This window comes from Elaeis guineensis, chromosome 5, assembly GCF_000442705.2.
Source record: "Elaeis guineensis isolate ETL-2024a chromosome 5, EG11, whole genome shotgun sequence".
NCBI lineage: Eukaryota > Viridiplantae > Streptophyta > Magnoliopsida > Arecales > Arecaceae > Elaeis > Elaeis guineensis.
Window position 1 is genome coordinate 131,772,471 of NC_025997.2, and position 16,566 is coordinate 131,789,036.

Below are 16,566 nucleotides of genomic sequence, written 5' to 3' on the forward strand. Positions count from 1 at the left end.
TTCAGAAACCATGTAAAAATTAGTGAGACTAAAGATCAACCCCAATTTGTATACAAAGAAGAACACAAGTGACGTTTAAACCTGGCATATACCATTCAATCGATACCAGGGGGCATCCGAATTAAGCACATGCAGAGCATGCAAATGCACGAGCAAAGCCACTCACCTTCGATCGGCCATTTTGACAAAGATAATTGCTTCAACCACAAAATTCTCTCTCTCTCTCTCTTCTTTTTTGCTTTTGTAGAATAGTAGAAATGATACCCACCAACTCCTGTTTAGTACAGATGCCAACAGGTATCTCAGAGAGATTCTGCATCTCATCGATTGGGAAGAGTACATCTCCTACAGCTCTGTTCCTATATTCTGTGCTTGCCAGTCCAACCATCCGCCAGACACATATTTAGCTACATTTTGAACAATGATCTATTCAAAACTGGCTAAGATGCACGATGTAAAGGTGAATCAGCAGGAAGAAATACACTGTTCACTAATATCTGAAGGCAGGGCTACTGACAGTGATTCCACCTAGCTCTGGATGTAACTTTTTCATATAATATTTTGATCCACGTGAGAGATTGATTTTTTTCCTCCTCCCCTCCGGGATGGATTCAATAGAACATTCCGAGAAGCCACGTCTCACAAACCTGCATCATATGAATAGTGCTTTCAAATCTTACTGATAAGATCATACAATCAACTGCTCGGCTGCCACATGTTATGCAACGCTGGTACATGATACTTTGTTTCTTTACTGTTTCTGATTGCCACAGGATGCATTGTTTCTTTATTATTTTGGTTATTACAGGCAAACATAAGCAAAAGCTCTAGTTCTTCAAATGATGCAGTATGCGTTCCAAGATCCAACATTGTTCTTTATGTTTAAATCCTAAAAATATACAGCAGAATTCAACATCAAATAATCCCACAAATTACTAAAATTCTATTTTTCTTGCATCAAACTCAAGAATAAAAACAAACAACAGAGATCACCTAGATAGCCAAATTGCATTTTGTTTGTTTTCCAAACGCTCTTAAAGAGGAGCACCAAGAATTCACTGCACCGGCTTAACTATCGCATATGAAGAGGATAGTTTATTATATACACACATTCATTGCAAGACAAGAATAAAAACAGAAGGAAACAAACTGTAAAAGAGTTAATTTGTCAGTGATTTCATGCAACCATTATCAGTAATGAAAGCTAGCGTAGCTGTTTAGTCATTCAACATTGCAGGTATAAGTAATATACCAGTCTGCAGCACGTGTTGTCAGCAGAAAAAGTCTCTCTAGTCCAAGGGATGATGCCTTCTTCTCAATATAATCTGTATGGTAAAACAAAACCTTGTATTTAAACACAAATAAAATGCATATGTACATTTATGAATATTGATGATGACAATAAATTATCCATATATGAAATATATGATTGCTGATATCCAACGCAATTATAAAGATTAAAAAAAAAATGTAACAAAATTATTTTAGAGTGATAACATCTATATGCTTGATAGCAATCAATACTTCTTATCGACAGTAAAACAAGAAAGTGGTCTCAAAGTAGTGGTTTTTCCAAAGATGTTAATGCATATGGGCTTGCAGCTCTCTCTCATACATCAGCATGTGAAATTCTTATATATATATATATATATGTATATATATATATATTGATAGAGCAAAGTACTCATACAGATCTGATATGAATACAATCAAAAAGAACAAAAAGAAATAAATCCCACAGGAGCAAAGGCAGAGCAGACACATCAGACCAAAAGGCCAGGCCCCACTAGTAACGGTGGGCAACATGACTAGCAATCCAATTAGTGATGCTGTTCGCCTCATGGTAGACATGTCGGATGTCTACAATGGTACAACCCTCTAGCAGCCTCCAAATGTTGTGAGCCAATGGGTGGACAGTAGTGGCATTCACTTGCCTCCACAGCCAACTGACCACCATGGCCGAATCCCCCTCAATGACTAACCGGTCAGCTCGAAGGGCCAGCCTCGCATATGTGATGTCCTCCCATGCAGTCCGGAGCTCCATCCCGAGGATAGTCGTCCTGCTAAGGAAACTCCACAATGTGTAGAATTAGCACCCTAAATCAAGAAATCGGCTCCTCCACTACTACCAATTACACTGCTATCAAAGTTGACCCTAAGGAAACTCCGGGGTGGGGATTCCCAAGTGATAAAGACCTAATGGTGTGCTACCTGAGCATGATGGTTGTCCCAGATGTCCCAAGTCCTCAGGGGTGAACTGGATGATTAGATATCAGCAAACTCGAAAGTCTGAATAAGAAACCTCTTAAGAACAAACCTCACCGACTGCCATCTAGCCTCAAAGGTGCTAATGTTCCAAGCTAGCCAGATGCAATAAGCAATGTAGGCGGCCCGAATGCTTGAGAACCGGATAGCCTCACCCTCCATGGTCCGCCGTAGAGCCCCTATAAAACCCTGAGTGGGCTGCTCCAATCGGATAATTTCAGAGGATGCAGACAAATGCCAGACCTACGTTGCTCTCAAATAGGTAAAAATGGCATGCTCCACCATCTCATCGTCCAACCCGCATCCGGGGCATATGGGGGGGATATACATCCCTCAGGCTCTTAGTAGTACTCTGGTCGAGAGGCATCTCTACCTTCCACAAAAACAAGTTGACTCTCGAATGAACTCCGGGTTTCCAGATCCAAATGCCATCCATCCTCTTGGATGGCTTGCCCCTGTAGAAGTCATATAAGTTCCTGGCCACCACTCTAGAGGTGCCCAATAACCATCAGACGCGGACATCCGGCCCCTTCACAATCGGAATAGCTTGAGCCAAAACCCTCTCCACCAGATGGCCGCCGAAGAGGTGGGTCACCAACTCCACATTCCATCCTCCACACCCCCCCCCCAAGGCCTAGAAAAGATCGCAAACCTGTAGTGGACCTCTAATCTTAGAGTTGACAAAGGTGGGCCACCGACATAAGGAGGTCAGACATCCACTGGTCCCGGGTGACGTCAATCAGTAGCCCATTTCCCACCAACCAATTCATCTGGGCCATCACATCAAGGGTGCGAGTGCAGATCTTCCACATAAAGGAGCTCCCTTGGCTGGCTTGGAGCTCTCCATCACATGTCCATGGGCCATACCTAGCTTGCATATCGAGCTCCAATAGCTATCTGGCTTGAGTAGAAATCTCAATGCATGGCGAGCAATCAAAGCATTAAGTTGGGTGAGCAAGGAAGGAAACCCAAGCCTCCCTTACAGATTGGTTGGCACGCGACCTCCCAAGCCAGCAAATGCACCCTGTCTGCTCTATAGTGCGATCCCCATAAAAAGTTTCTAAAGAGATGCTCCAGCTTCAGGAGGGAAGCTTTCGACAGAATGGTTTTGGAAAGCAAGTAAAGTGGAACAATGCTGAGAACGGATCTAACAAGGATCACCCTCGCCATCATCGAGAGGGCTCTAGACAGCCAACCCTCAATTGCTCCCATATCGATGCCTCTATGTTTAAGCACTTGCTCCTCTGGAGTCTTCAACTTGTAATGAGGACCCCTAGATATTTGCAGGGCCCTTGTCTGTTCCACGACACCTAAAATTTCTCTGATCCAAGAAATTCCATACCGGCCTGAACTGATCGGTACACCCCGTATCGATCGGACCAGCGGAAAACTGGAACGGTTCGGTCGAAAAAACCAATATACCAAAAGAGGGAGAGAAAGAGAGAGGAGAGGGAGAGAGAGTAGACGCCGTTGAAGGCCGGTGGTGGCCTGTGGCCGCCGAAGGGTTGCGGAAACCTCCGCAGCTCGACTATTGTCCGATTGAGCGAGAAAGAGAAAGGGAGGGAACGACATACTGGAAGAAAGCGCAGCTAGCGGAGGGGCCATCGGAGCTTGCCAGATGGTTGCTGTGGCCACCAAACGGCGGAAACTGCACAAGTGGAGCCACGATCGAGGAACAAGAGCTACTGCCCATTCCTTCATCGTCTTTTTTTGAAAAGAGGATGAATAGTGAAGTCGACAAACCTATTGCCGGCTTTAGTTTTGAAATTTTTTTTTTAAAAAAGTCAAACACAGTGAAGCTAGTAATTAATTTGCTAGCTTCACATTTTTTTCAGCTTTTTTTTTAAAAAAAAATATGAAATAGGGGCATCGCCCTTGTTTTACGTCCGCGGTGCTGTCTGCGTGGAGAGTGCTGTCCGGCGGCCATGATGGCTAGCCGAAGGCCATCCAATGGACTCTCTAATAGCTTCCCCTCCCTCCTTTTCTTCCCTCCCTCTCTCTATATTTCTCTCTCTTTCTCTCTTTTCCTCCTGCAGGTCTGCTTCCTTTCTCTGTGTCGGTTCGCATCAGTCTGATCCGATACCGACCCATATCGCCAGTCGACCGGCATAAATTCCAATACCGAGTTTGCAAACCTTACTCTGATCGCTTGCCTATGCTGCGCTCTGGACTTTGGATTAAAATAGATTGCTAACTTAAAGAGGTTCACTTTCTGACTTGAGGCAGCGCAATAGTCCAAAATTCTCCTGAAGGTAGCAGAATTCCGGACGAAAGCCTAGCTCACTAGAAGACAACGTACTTATGGAAATCACTTGTATGCTAGGTTTTGACGGTACAATATGCTTATGGAAAATCACTCGGAGAATGGGTATGCCAAATTTTATCATAGAAGAAAAGTCAAAGAATATCATTCATATATCGCACTAAGGACAATAAAATCTCACTGAAGGTTGATTAGATCACAAAAAGTATAGCTTAAAGTTGCTAAATAAGGACTTTGACGGACTAACATTTACATAAAGGAATATATAAATAAAAAAATTACATAATAATGCAAGGAAATCATCATCATATCTGGATAAGAAAACTTTGAAGAAGGTGCAAAAGAACAGTGCAATAGGATCGGAAAGAATATCAAAAGTTTCAAAAATCATGGGAGAAACAAGGATAGGTCAGCTAATTAATTTGACTGGCATAGTGAGAACTTTCTTTTCTCCCGTAGCTACTTGACTCTTGTAACTTTGGTTAGCCTAGGCTAACTGTTGAAACTTTTATGTGCTTAATAAATTGAATTAGGCTTCAATCTAAGAGAAAAAAAACACTATATGGAGAAATATTGTCTTCTGTTTAATGAAAAAATGGAATTTTCTTTATGTTCCTCATCATTTCTTTGTAATACAAAACATCCACAATGAGAGAAAAGGCAAAATTACAAGTTCATTTTGGATTTCCTAAGATCATATGTTTTAATTTGATAAATCTGATAGGTGACACATGATTGCATGTATATAAATTCTCAAATAAATCAAGCCATTGCATTTTACAGGAACAAGACAAGATTCCAGTAGTTTGCATATATTAAAAAGTTTACCAAGCAATTTATCTCCTTGTCCATGCCCACGACATTCTGGAGAGACAGCAATAGCAGCAACCTCACCACATCTATCCTCAAAGAAAGGGAAAAGTGCTGCACAGGCAATAATGGAACCATCCCTTTCCACAATGATAAATGAATCCATTGATTTGATGAGCTGAAAGGAAAGATAAAGTTAGAATCATCTGGCAAAGTTATATATATATATATATATATAGATAGATAGATAGATAGATAGATAAGAAACATAAAGTTAGAATCATCTGGCAAAGTTATATATATATATATATATATATAGAGAGAGAGAGAGAGAGAGAGATTTTAGCTAGAGAAACAAAGAATATGAGACAACATAGACCTCTTCATCAGTTCTTCGAACCAATGCACCAGATTCTTCCATAGGTTGAATAAGCTGCCTTATACCAGGAAGATCTGCCACTGTAGCACTCCGAGTTCCCTCATATAAATCACTAGAGGAATGAAAATAATTACTAAGAGAGGTGCCAAACCATACCAATCTATTATGCAATTAAAAAAATAAATAAATATGAACAAGATAGAAAAATTCAATCATACAACATAGTTGAACTAAATTACCTTGGGGCCTAACATCTAAATATTTTTTATCACATATGAGAGAAAAATGAATCTTTTATGCACTAGCAAAACAAAGCTGTTATGAGCTACGCACTAACAATTGCAATTGTTGTGCCAAAAAAGGTGCACATCAGGAGATGAATAGCACTTTGTAAGAGAGCAGTACAGCTAAAGAGAAAGCGGTCCAACAAAAAGATGACCATTCCTACGCAATGATGCCTCAACCTCAAAATATAAAAGTTAAACAGATGAGTTTCTGATGCTGCACATTGACAATGGGGTTGGAAAAAATGTAACTCTCTCATGAACCAAATGTAAAAAAGAAATGTCTACCAGTATAAGAGTGGACATATAGATCACGAATGAACAGAGAAGAGAGAATGATCTACAAATTATTGGAACTTCAATACAACGGGACAAAAACAAAAGGCAAATCAACCAGGTCAAAAGAATAGCACACAACAAATTATTTGAATAAAGGGAAAAAAGGTGAAGCAATGTCTAGAAGGATGTAAGACATACTCAACAATTATTTAGTCATGAATCAAATGTAAAAAAGAAATGTCTACCAGTATTATAGTGGACATCTAGATCAGGAATGAACAGAGAAGAGAGAATGATCTACACATTATTGGAACTTCAATACAATGGGACAAAAGCAAAAGGCAAATCAACCAGGTCAAAAGAATAGCACACAACAAATTATTTGAATAAAAGGGGAAAAGGTAAAGCAATGTCTAGAAGGATGTAAGACATATTCAACCACTATTTAGTCAGATAGAGCAATGTAATGATGCAATCTCAAAGCAAGCCAAACCAAAATAAGAAACAACAAAAGCCATTAGTCAATTTCAATTTACTGTAAGAATCATGCTAAAGACATCACAGATATATGATCAGTAGACTTGAAAAATCAAAAAAGTTGGTTCGCATGGTCACATACCTAGTCACCATAGTCCCTACTCCATCTCTTGTAAATAATTCCAAAAGCAAGGCCCCACCAAGAGTACCATCTACTAAATGGACTCTTTGAACTCCACCCTGTAAAGTGGAAAAACAAAGAACAATGTGAAAAGATTCCGTGGAGGCATATAATATTTAACAAATCCTAGTCATCAGCCTGGTAAACAGGCCTCCAGAACCTGTCATATGCATTATCATGAGTTATGACTGGTGAAACCACATAATCACCTAAGCACAAACCCAGCTACAAAAATGGTGCCATGTGGTGTGATTTGTAATATCCTTTGCGAACCATGGTGTAATCATAGTTTATTGGTATGTGCCATGGCAGGTCAAGCCACAAGCCTTGGCAGGCACCAAAATTCAAATCAGAGGCCAGCACTATAGTCAAGGTTCACCGGTACCAAACCCTACATCAATACCATCCTATTACAGTGTCCATATGCGGTATGGTATGAGACAGTAATGCGTACCGAGTGTCAGTATGGTACAAAACTGCATACCAATTTGGAACCAGTATGGTACGGTAGTACTATACCCAGTGACTGGTACAGCGGACAGTTTGATCAATAGCGTAAAGAAACAGCTTATTGAACATCATTTGTTCAAGAAGAAACAGTAACAAGACAAACCATTGTATAGGACAGAAATATCATCTAGGTGCAAAGCCAGGAATCATTACTTTGGGGCCAAAGTAGTAACTAAATATTTATATTTGAATGATGATGCAAGACTAAGTTTTAACAATTTTGATCCTTAATATGCTTCAAGAAACTAATGTTTTAAATTGACTTTTGAAATAATGTTATAATGGATATGATATCAATTTTCTTGCCTCCTATTAGGCAATATATTTTGTGTCACTGGGGCTTTCCTTGATGGTTCTTGTTTACCAAAGCAATCATTCAAACATTTTTTGTTATGGATTAGACTAAAATATGATTTTAAAAACTAAATCTCTATATCCAATTAAAGATGTCTTATTTTGTTCTTTAAACAGTAATATTGCATATATTCAATGTATGTTTTATACTATAAATATTAATTTGAGCAAACAATATTTTTTTATGTTATTTTATATTACAAGGCTAATATGATCATCGTGATATTTATTTATTTTATATTTTTTTTAAAAAAAAAATCAACTGGCAAGTAACAGCTATGATCTCATCTCCACAATCCATGAGATTTTAGAACTACAACTGCATTTACTGGTTCTAGACTGAAAAACTGAAGCCCATAAGTATCGATTAGCTTTTATCCTTTTTTTATAATTAAATCTCCATACCAATGAAGAGTTAAAAGGCAGTTGATTCAATTGGCAAAGGCCTCTGAGAGAAAGTAAGTTGTAAGCCAACAGGTCACCTAGGAGATTGGGTTGTCACAATCTATTAGACAGAGAGATATGGTAGTCCTAATTAAAAGAATAATAGAAACTATATGTTATATATCAAATGAAGAACAAGAGTACCAAGTAAGTTGGTGTTTTTGCAGAGCAGGCGATCATGCGATGGTGGGGGGCCGTGGTATTAAGCTAGGGAGGCCACATGAGACGTAATATGGGGTGTCTATGAAGGTTTGCTTGGCTCTTGGGGGGCCATGGCTCCCCACATTCCCCCCGTGGTTCCATCCCTGATACAATCAAGCCTTCACATAGGACAAAAACGGCCAAACAAGCATCAGCAAAAATGGTCATCCCTACAAAATGCATTACTTACGTGATATCTTTGATGAATGAATGAAAGAATTTATTAAACAACTTCTATAATAAACACATATAAAGTTCACCAGAAACAAGAGGAGAAACCCTTTAAAAAAAGACATAACACGATATGAAGTAGCCTTACCCTGCAAACAAATGCTGAAGCAGCCAATTCTGAAAGGTAACCATTTAATCTGCTCAACCGTTCTTCACCACCAATAGCAAATCCCTGCTCACCCGACCACAGACCGTTGCCATTGGCAAATCCGATACCATTCTGAAATGTTGCATTATACTTTTCACTAGAGCCTTTCCCATCCCAGGATGTGCTGTTACTTCTATACGAATCAATATAACCTGGGCAATTAGTATCTTCTTGGCCTACAGCTTTGACATAGTTTGCAGCTATCTCGCTCTGCTTAGCTCTCTTTCTGATCAACAAATCCGCATCTTGAAGAGTCATGAAACGAATAAGTCGTCCATGTTCATCAAGAATCTGACCATCTACAATGCAAATCAATTTGTCTGCCTCAATAGCTAAGGCACAAGCAGTAGCGACTTCATACGTGCTGAAGCATTAAATAAATAAAACAAATCAAAGACCATCACCCCATTGGAAGATAGAATAGATCCTTGATATTATATACAAAAAGAAAGGAAAAAAAGAAAGTTAAGTAGCATACTTGCAATTTAAAACCTCTCCCGAGCTGGAATAACCCAAATTGCTTACTACAACTATGCAATCTCTGTCAAGCCTTTCTCGTATACTGGAAACATTTATTTTTTTAACTTCACCAGTTGCTCCAAAATCAATACCTTCAACAACACCCCTTCTCTGACAGAAAGAGAAGTTATATAAGTCTACCAGACATGGGAAAGGGGAAAAAAGGGGAAAAACTTTCAACTATTCAAGAAATCACTTAGATTTATTTACACATAAAATTACCACCTTTCTGAACAGTAACAACAAATTTATTATCAGGTCGATGGCCACATGACAGTCAAGATGTTGCAAAACCACTATTAAATTAAGTTACTAGCTGTACTAATGTTGTGATGCCACCAATGTCTTGGTAACCTCCTTAGAAGCTAGCTGAGGTACCCTCCACATCGTTCTCTTATAGCAGCAGGAATTCCCTACTTGTTAATTCTTAAAAGAGGGAGAAAGAGGAAAAAAATACTGAATTCATGAATAAACCGGAAAAGTTGATCAGACCTCAACTTGAAAAAGACTAAAAAGGATAATCGCTAGGGCACTTGGTGTGGTATAGGAAGCCACATTGTTTGGATGCCCCCTTCTAGGCAACAAAGCAAACAATTCCAGAAAATAAGTATTTTCTGTCAGGATTGAAATATTTAGTCATTTCCCAACAAAATTATAATTTGATCTTGATAATACACCTGATGCAAACACAGTGATATCTAGTTAGCCTGTCTTACATTGTCAGAAAATGTCTATGTATTGAAAAAAGTGCAAAATGAGGAAAATCTGGAAGCAGATTACAAACCCATAAGCAGATGTCTGATCTAACAAACTCAACTACTATCAACTTCATAAAAAAGTAAGTTATTGATCAACCAATGAAGATCAATTGACTCCCATGGTTGATTGGTTGTAAAATCTCAGGTTATTTATCTTCTGAATTACAAGAGAACAACCGAAGCAGTAAACTGTACATGGAGGTAAGCTTAGTTCAACCACATCTGACAACGGTAAATTCCAAAAAGCATTATTGAGACTGGTTTTAGAATTGTTCAAGTGTAGGTTCTAAGCTCAGAAGGCTAATGTAGTACTTTATCTATAGGATTTCAGCAAAATGTTTGAAGGATGCCACGAGGGGACTTCTTCAAGGCATTTTCTTATTAACAACATTCTTTTTATTAACAAAGAAAGGTTTTAAGAACTTGTGTAACAAGAGATTAATGTCTTTATCTTATGTTCTTAAAAACAATAGCATGAATTCTAGGATTCAGTTCAGGTAGGCTATGCAATATTAATCACCTTAGCTGCAAGGAAATTGCCACTTGCAACGCCAACACCAAGTTCATGCCAACGACTATTATCACCATGCCGGCGAAGATTCAATATAGGAGGCCCTGGAGAAAGCTTTGCCTCTATTGTAAGGCGAATCCTCCCAGCAGCTTCCATTGCTGCCTCTAGTGAATCAGAATCCGTGATTCGGTACCGACCAACATACCTGCCCTTGCTTCCTGAAACATAATGCAGTATATGAAGAACATGTGAAAGCATATCACACGACACCAGAACAGCAAGCACCAATAGAGGAATAGCATGAAGTAAGCACCAAAATAACAAATACAAGCAAACATTATTCAGTTATGCACTGCAAGCAAACATATTTGGATGGCATTAAACTATGGGAATCAAATGGATACTAGATGTTGAACTTTCCAAAGTTGAAAACTTGTAAATTTGAAAATTGATATTTTTATAAAGCTCTAGCAAAGTTATGAGAACCTGCTAGAAATTTAACATGAAAGTTTTACTATATCAGCTTTTCCCATTAAAATATAGCATGCCATAATAACATCAGATTTATTGCTTTAATTGTTTACATTATGTTAAATAATTGCTAGTTTTGGGCAATAATGTAGGATCAAGATTAATTCTTTCATGAAAGTATGCCCTGACTTTTCTATTAGAGCAACTAAGAATAGATAGGTAAGTTGTGCATCAAGGGTCATCTTATCTGCCGATAACGTGCACAAGTCACAGTTTGGCTCAAAGCCCATGAGTTCCTTTACTTAAACATTCTTACGTTGTAACAAGCATAAGTAAATAAATAAAAAGGACGAAGATATATTTCAAGAAATAGAACGATTGAATGAAAAGCTGGCTTCATCATGATCCTTTTGAGAAAGAAAAACAGGTACAAGCACATGCAGGATCCAGAAACAATGACTATCGATAATGAGCGGGGCCCACGAACTGCAATCATGCAAGAACCAATCTACCTTAAGATGTGATCCGTTTCCACCTACCTCTCTCTGCCAAGAGCTTATCAATTTGGACATGGGTCCCAGGAACAAGGACAAATTTGATCCCCAGACCATGGAGGAGTGAAATATCCTGAATACAGATGCACGAAAAATTATGATCAGTGTAAGTTATTTGCAGCAATGGCTTCTTCTACAAGTTATAAGGTTTTCCCAGTTCAAAAATTCTCCCACAGGAAAAAAAATGCATCAGTTGAGATGCATGTTTACCACTACAAAAGCAAAGACGTATGAGATACGAGTTAAGTGAGTTCTATAAAATGCAATTTGAGTCCATTGATTATTAACTGAATATTGATAAAAAACCGAAGGAACCATGTGCTTAGCTGCTTTCTTCTGCAACCTGGCATAATTGCTTCCTAATTCATGCAGAGAAAGAAGCAGCCTAAACTGAATGTGGATCCTAGATAGATAGAGAGAATTATTAACACTATAAATTAACAAGTTCTATACTTGAGCAACTTTGCTATGTGAACGTATGTCTTCACTAGTAATGAAAAAGATACACAGCATGGAAGGAGAGGGGTGCAGAAGTATCACTAACCACAATACTGTATCCATTTTGTCAATCTTCTAACAGCTTTGCAGACAAAACAGCATACTATAACAGCTTTGCAGACAAAAAAGCATACTACGATTACAGATCAATCAAACAATTTTGGAATCATATCAACAAAAACTAGAGGAACAATTACCACATTTGAAGAAAGTGAAAAGGTGCCCAAATATAGCAACTTGGACGGGAAAAGGATTATGTTTTAATGTTTGTTAATTATATATTGGTTACCTGACATGGAGCCTATGAAAGGTTCAAAAGCGCTTCCAATTACTAATGAGCTTGGACAAAAATTATAGATAAATTATAAGAGGCCCCGCATCATATGACTCCAAAACCTTGTATCTTAGTTCAATCAGGCACAAAAACGCGCCTCCGAAGGGACCATAATTTTGACAGTTAAGCTTTACGTCGATACTATCTTCCAGCAATGTGGGAATGAGATGACCTAGAAGACTGAATCTCATTTGGCCCTAGACACAAACTGTTTAAACAAAATTTTCTTTCCAAAAATTTCATGAGCTCAGACCTTTCCTGAACCTTCCACGAGTATGATGTGGAAGCGAACAAATGAAAAAAAACAATTAATTTCTTCTCCAGCACAAATTAAGCGCAAAAAAAACCATCCAATTCTATTACGTTTACCTGAAGAATGCTATCCAAGTACGGGCTAGCCACGATCTCCCCCGAGATGACGACGACGAAAGTGCTTCCCCTGTGGCCTCTTATATACGGCCACGCCTGGCGAAACCAGCCCACGAATTGCTCGTTCTCCCTGTCGGGGTACACGCCGGAGGAGCCATTCCCGGCGTCCTCGTCGAAGCTGCTGCAGCGAATGGGGAGAACTCCCCTGCGTCCAAGATCGTGGCACTTGGGGGCGTAGCGGACCGGAAGGACGCGCGTAATCCTCTTGGAATCAGGGAATCTCGCGACAAGGCGTGGAGAAATCCACGGCTTGGAGCAAGAAGCGGCCATGCGGGACGGACGGAAACCCTAATCGGGCGACAAAGAGGACGCCAGGGGGAGTGATCGGACCCGTGGCGAGCGAAAACCAAAGGTGGAATATAGAAGTCTGAGGCACAACAAGAAAAATCTTTGGCGAATGGCTGTGATTCCACCTCAGGTAGCTTCGCTGATGTTTCCTGACATACGTAAAACGACCCACCATGCGATTTTAGGTGAGGTTTTCAATTCCCGCAACTACTTCAGATTATTTAAGCTTACATATTTAGACTGTTACTGAAGTCGGCAACTGTTTCTGGACATCTACTCAAAAGTTCGTCAATTTATTGGCTTCTCACTCGGTTCAGCAGCAGTAACACCAAATTCGTCAAAATGACTAATTTACTCTCTACTCTTGAAACCGGCAATTGGAGCAGCCATCCATCCGAATTGCAACCTCCGGGCTTTTTTTCCCCAAAGAACTAATGGGATTGGGAACATCTCGGGACAGCTTAAGATTCTGCCATCATTGGAGTCTGGTCATTCTCTATGGCTAAGGGAATATCTAGCTAGTTCTATGCTTTAGTTCAGTAATTTATAGCCAAAGCTGTGTTGTTTTTAAGAATCTCATCCCTGCGTCTCCTAGCATTTGTTCTCTTTTGGCTTTGGGCAAGGCGGGAGAGAGGGAGAGGGAGAGTTCTCTCGAGGTCGATTTCTCGTAGTAATCGACGAGAAGGTGGCTCTACTAGAGACATCGCAGCCGAGCTCCCCTCAAATCCGAGATCAAGAAGGGAGAAGCATCATAGCGCACATGCTCTCTCGGAAGATCGAAGACGCCGTCAATGCGGCCGTCAGAGCCAAGACTTCAGACCCCGTTCTCTTCATCGTATGCTGCCCTTGTTCCAACTTCTTTGGTTATAATTGTTCTTGTTTTTTCTTTATTTATATATGCTTCTTAGTAAATAAAAGCATGTGTAATCCGATTGCCTAATTTGCCTGCTTTATGCTGTTTTGAAATGTTGACCACGTAGCTTCTATGATGTACTCAAACCTGATCACCAATCTATAGGCAGGTTATTGAGCTTCGGTTTAATTTCTGACACTATGATGAGGCTGTTCAATTGCGTGAGGGTGAGAAAGATAAATATCTTGGAAAGGGTGTTCCAAGAGCTGTGTATATTACTACTGAAAATATTTCTGAAGCTTTAATAGGTATGGACTCAATGCTTCAATCCCAGATGGATCAAGCAATTATGGATTTGGACAAAAATGAGAATAAGGCAACTTCTCTTGTCAACTTTTTCTATGTGCTTTGCCTCTCTATGTTTAATCCTCAAAAAGCCTTTTGTACTTGAAATATGTCTTCGTAATTTCAGTGCGGGGCACAATACTGGCTTGCAGTTATGCACAAACCTCCTTGTGGTCTCTAATTTATATTTTATGGTCACATGTTATTAAGAAACTCACGGTTCGTTTTTATTTAAATCTTTTAATTCATTAAGTTTTAATCAAGTTGTTTGCAGTTTATCTCACGAAATACACCCTCCCTCAATCCTTCCATAAATAAACAGTGCTGTCCCACAACCTCCTCCCCTCTACCAATAAAGAAAAGGAAAAAGGAGTAGCATAAATAAGAGGCTTCTAAAGTTGTTAAGAGATTGCTGACTCTGCTTTTTGGTTGATTAGTGCTTTGAATTTACATTTTGGTTTATAAGGTTTTCATTTTCTTCAGTACCGTTGTATTTTGTATTGCACCATGTATCACATCACATTTATCTATTACCAATGGCGAGAACTCTAGTTGCTTTCTTAAGTTATTTGTTCATCTTGAATGCCTGAATTCCTTAAATATATCTAAAGTAATGAATCATTTAATGCATTTAACATTTCGATATGATCTTATTTTTTGTCAGCACAGATATTTTGCAGAGGAAAAATCATCTCTTACCCTATATTTTAGTTATGCAACTTGGATGATTTAAGTAGCAAAATGTAAGACTTCGGCAACATTTTGCAGGCCGAACTTGGAGCAAATGCTATGTTAGCTGTGTTGATTGCTGCTTGAAAAGCTGGTGCTGCAGAAAAAGAGGCATGACATCATATCTACTAAGTTTTTAGTTCCCTTTGCTTGCATAGTTCTTATTCTTTTTGGTTACTGTTTTATGTTGCCGGTTCCTCTCTACAAAAGATATCATTGATCTTTCTGGTAAAAGGATTCCAGTTCTTCCCGTTCCATCCATCAACTGCCATTAGTGGTGGAAAACATGCTGGGAATAATCTGGCTGTCCCAGTATGACCTACAATATTCCAGGTTATGAATCATATAGTAAATTAATATTCTGCATTTGGATGATAGTGATATTAAGTTCTATATTCAAGGAGACCGTTAGTATTTAAAAAATAGAATACGCATGGTGCTTGTAGCTACGAAATTTTCATCACACCACTCGCCAGAGTCAGCATTGAGTAGCCTTAGATCTTGCAGCTGTTTGAGAGTTTATTGGGTTAAAATTTTTGATACGTTGATGATTCTTTTTGTTAAAAATGAAACTAATGAATGACTCTAATGTACTTTCTTTTTCATTTTAAACAAAAATGCTGGACTAGTAGTAAGCTTAATGCTGTGTACAGGTATAATCAGTTGTACAAACTCGCAAGAAATTTTCACATTCAATCAAAAGTGCGCTAATCAATATTTCTTTTCTAGAGTTCAACATGGATCTTACTCATTTTATCGGATTTCGACAGAACATTAAAAACTATGAAGGTAGAAATCATGATCAGACTGGGTTACTCTGTTGACGTGCTTGTGTATTTGAGCGCTCAAGTTTTTGGTTCGATCAGCTTCTGCTGGCTTTCTTCGAAATCATGATACAACATACCAATATAAATCCAGGTAAATCAGGTTGGAACTGTCACAGAGGCTATAGAAGTTGTGAAGCGGGGTAAAGACGCTCGCTGGGGGGTGATTGTATCTCACAGAAGCAGAGAGACTGAAGATTCCTTCATTGTTTATGAGAGTTGGCATCCCAACCAGTCAGATCAAAGTTGGAGCGCCTTATGGCGAACAACTTGCAAAGTACAATCAGATTTGTCCACCAAATCATGCACTGCTTTATGAGAGCATTGTAAAATTTCAAATATGGGCTACTTATAGCATTATTTGAGACACTAGATTCACATCTGCATGCTGATTTGCTAAATGGATGCGAGTATGGGGATCCACAAATACTGTAATTTCAGCATTGATGGCATTTTAGTAGCTGCCTTTCTAGATACAAAAGCAGTCATGCATCAGATCGGTGCCACTTACGAAGTGCATGCTAGATACTGCTCCAAATGCACCAAATTGCTCTTTGATAAATCGAAATCATACTACGCATGATTTGTATAGGCTAGTCTAGTTTGAGCTAGCAATTTCAATTTTCC

General features: G+C 39.1%; 1 protein-coding gene across 1 annotated transcript; it reads right to left on the bottom strand.

Annotated features, from left to right (window-relative positions):
- LOC105046297 (probable amino-acid acetyltransferase NAGS1, chloroplastic) lies at positions 1–13,314 on the bottom strand. Its single transcript, XM_019850297.3, has 11 exons — positions 12,841–13,314; positions 11,625–11,712; positions 10,624–10,832; positions 9,305–9,456; positions 8,767–9,190; positions 6,900–6,997; positions 5,718–5,829; positions 5,357–5,516; positions 1,253–1,325; positions 518–647; positions 1–407 (listed from the first exon to the last, which is right to left on the bottom strand). The coding sequence occupies exons 1-11, from the start codon at positions 13,168–13,170 to the stop codon at positions 360–362; spliced, it is 1,824 nt and encodes a 607-aa protein (XP_019705856.1). The 5' UTR covers positions 13,171–13,314; the 3' UTR covers positions 1–359.
- Positions 13,315–16,566: the final 3,252 nt, after the last annotated feature.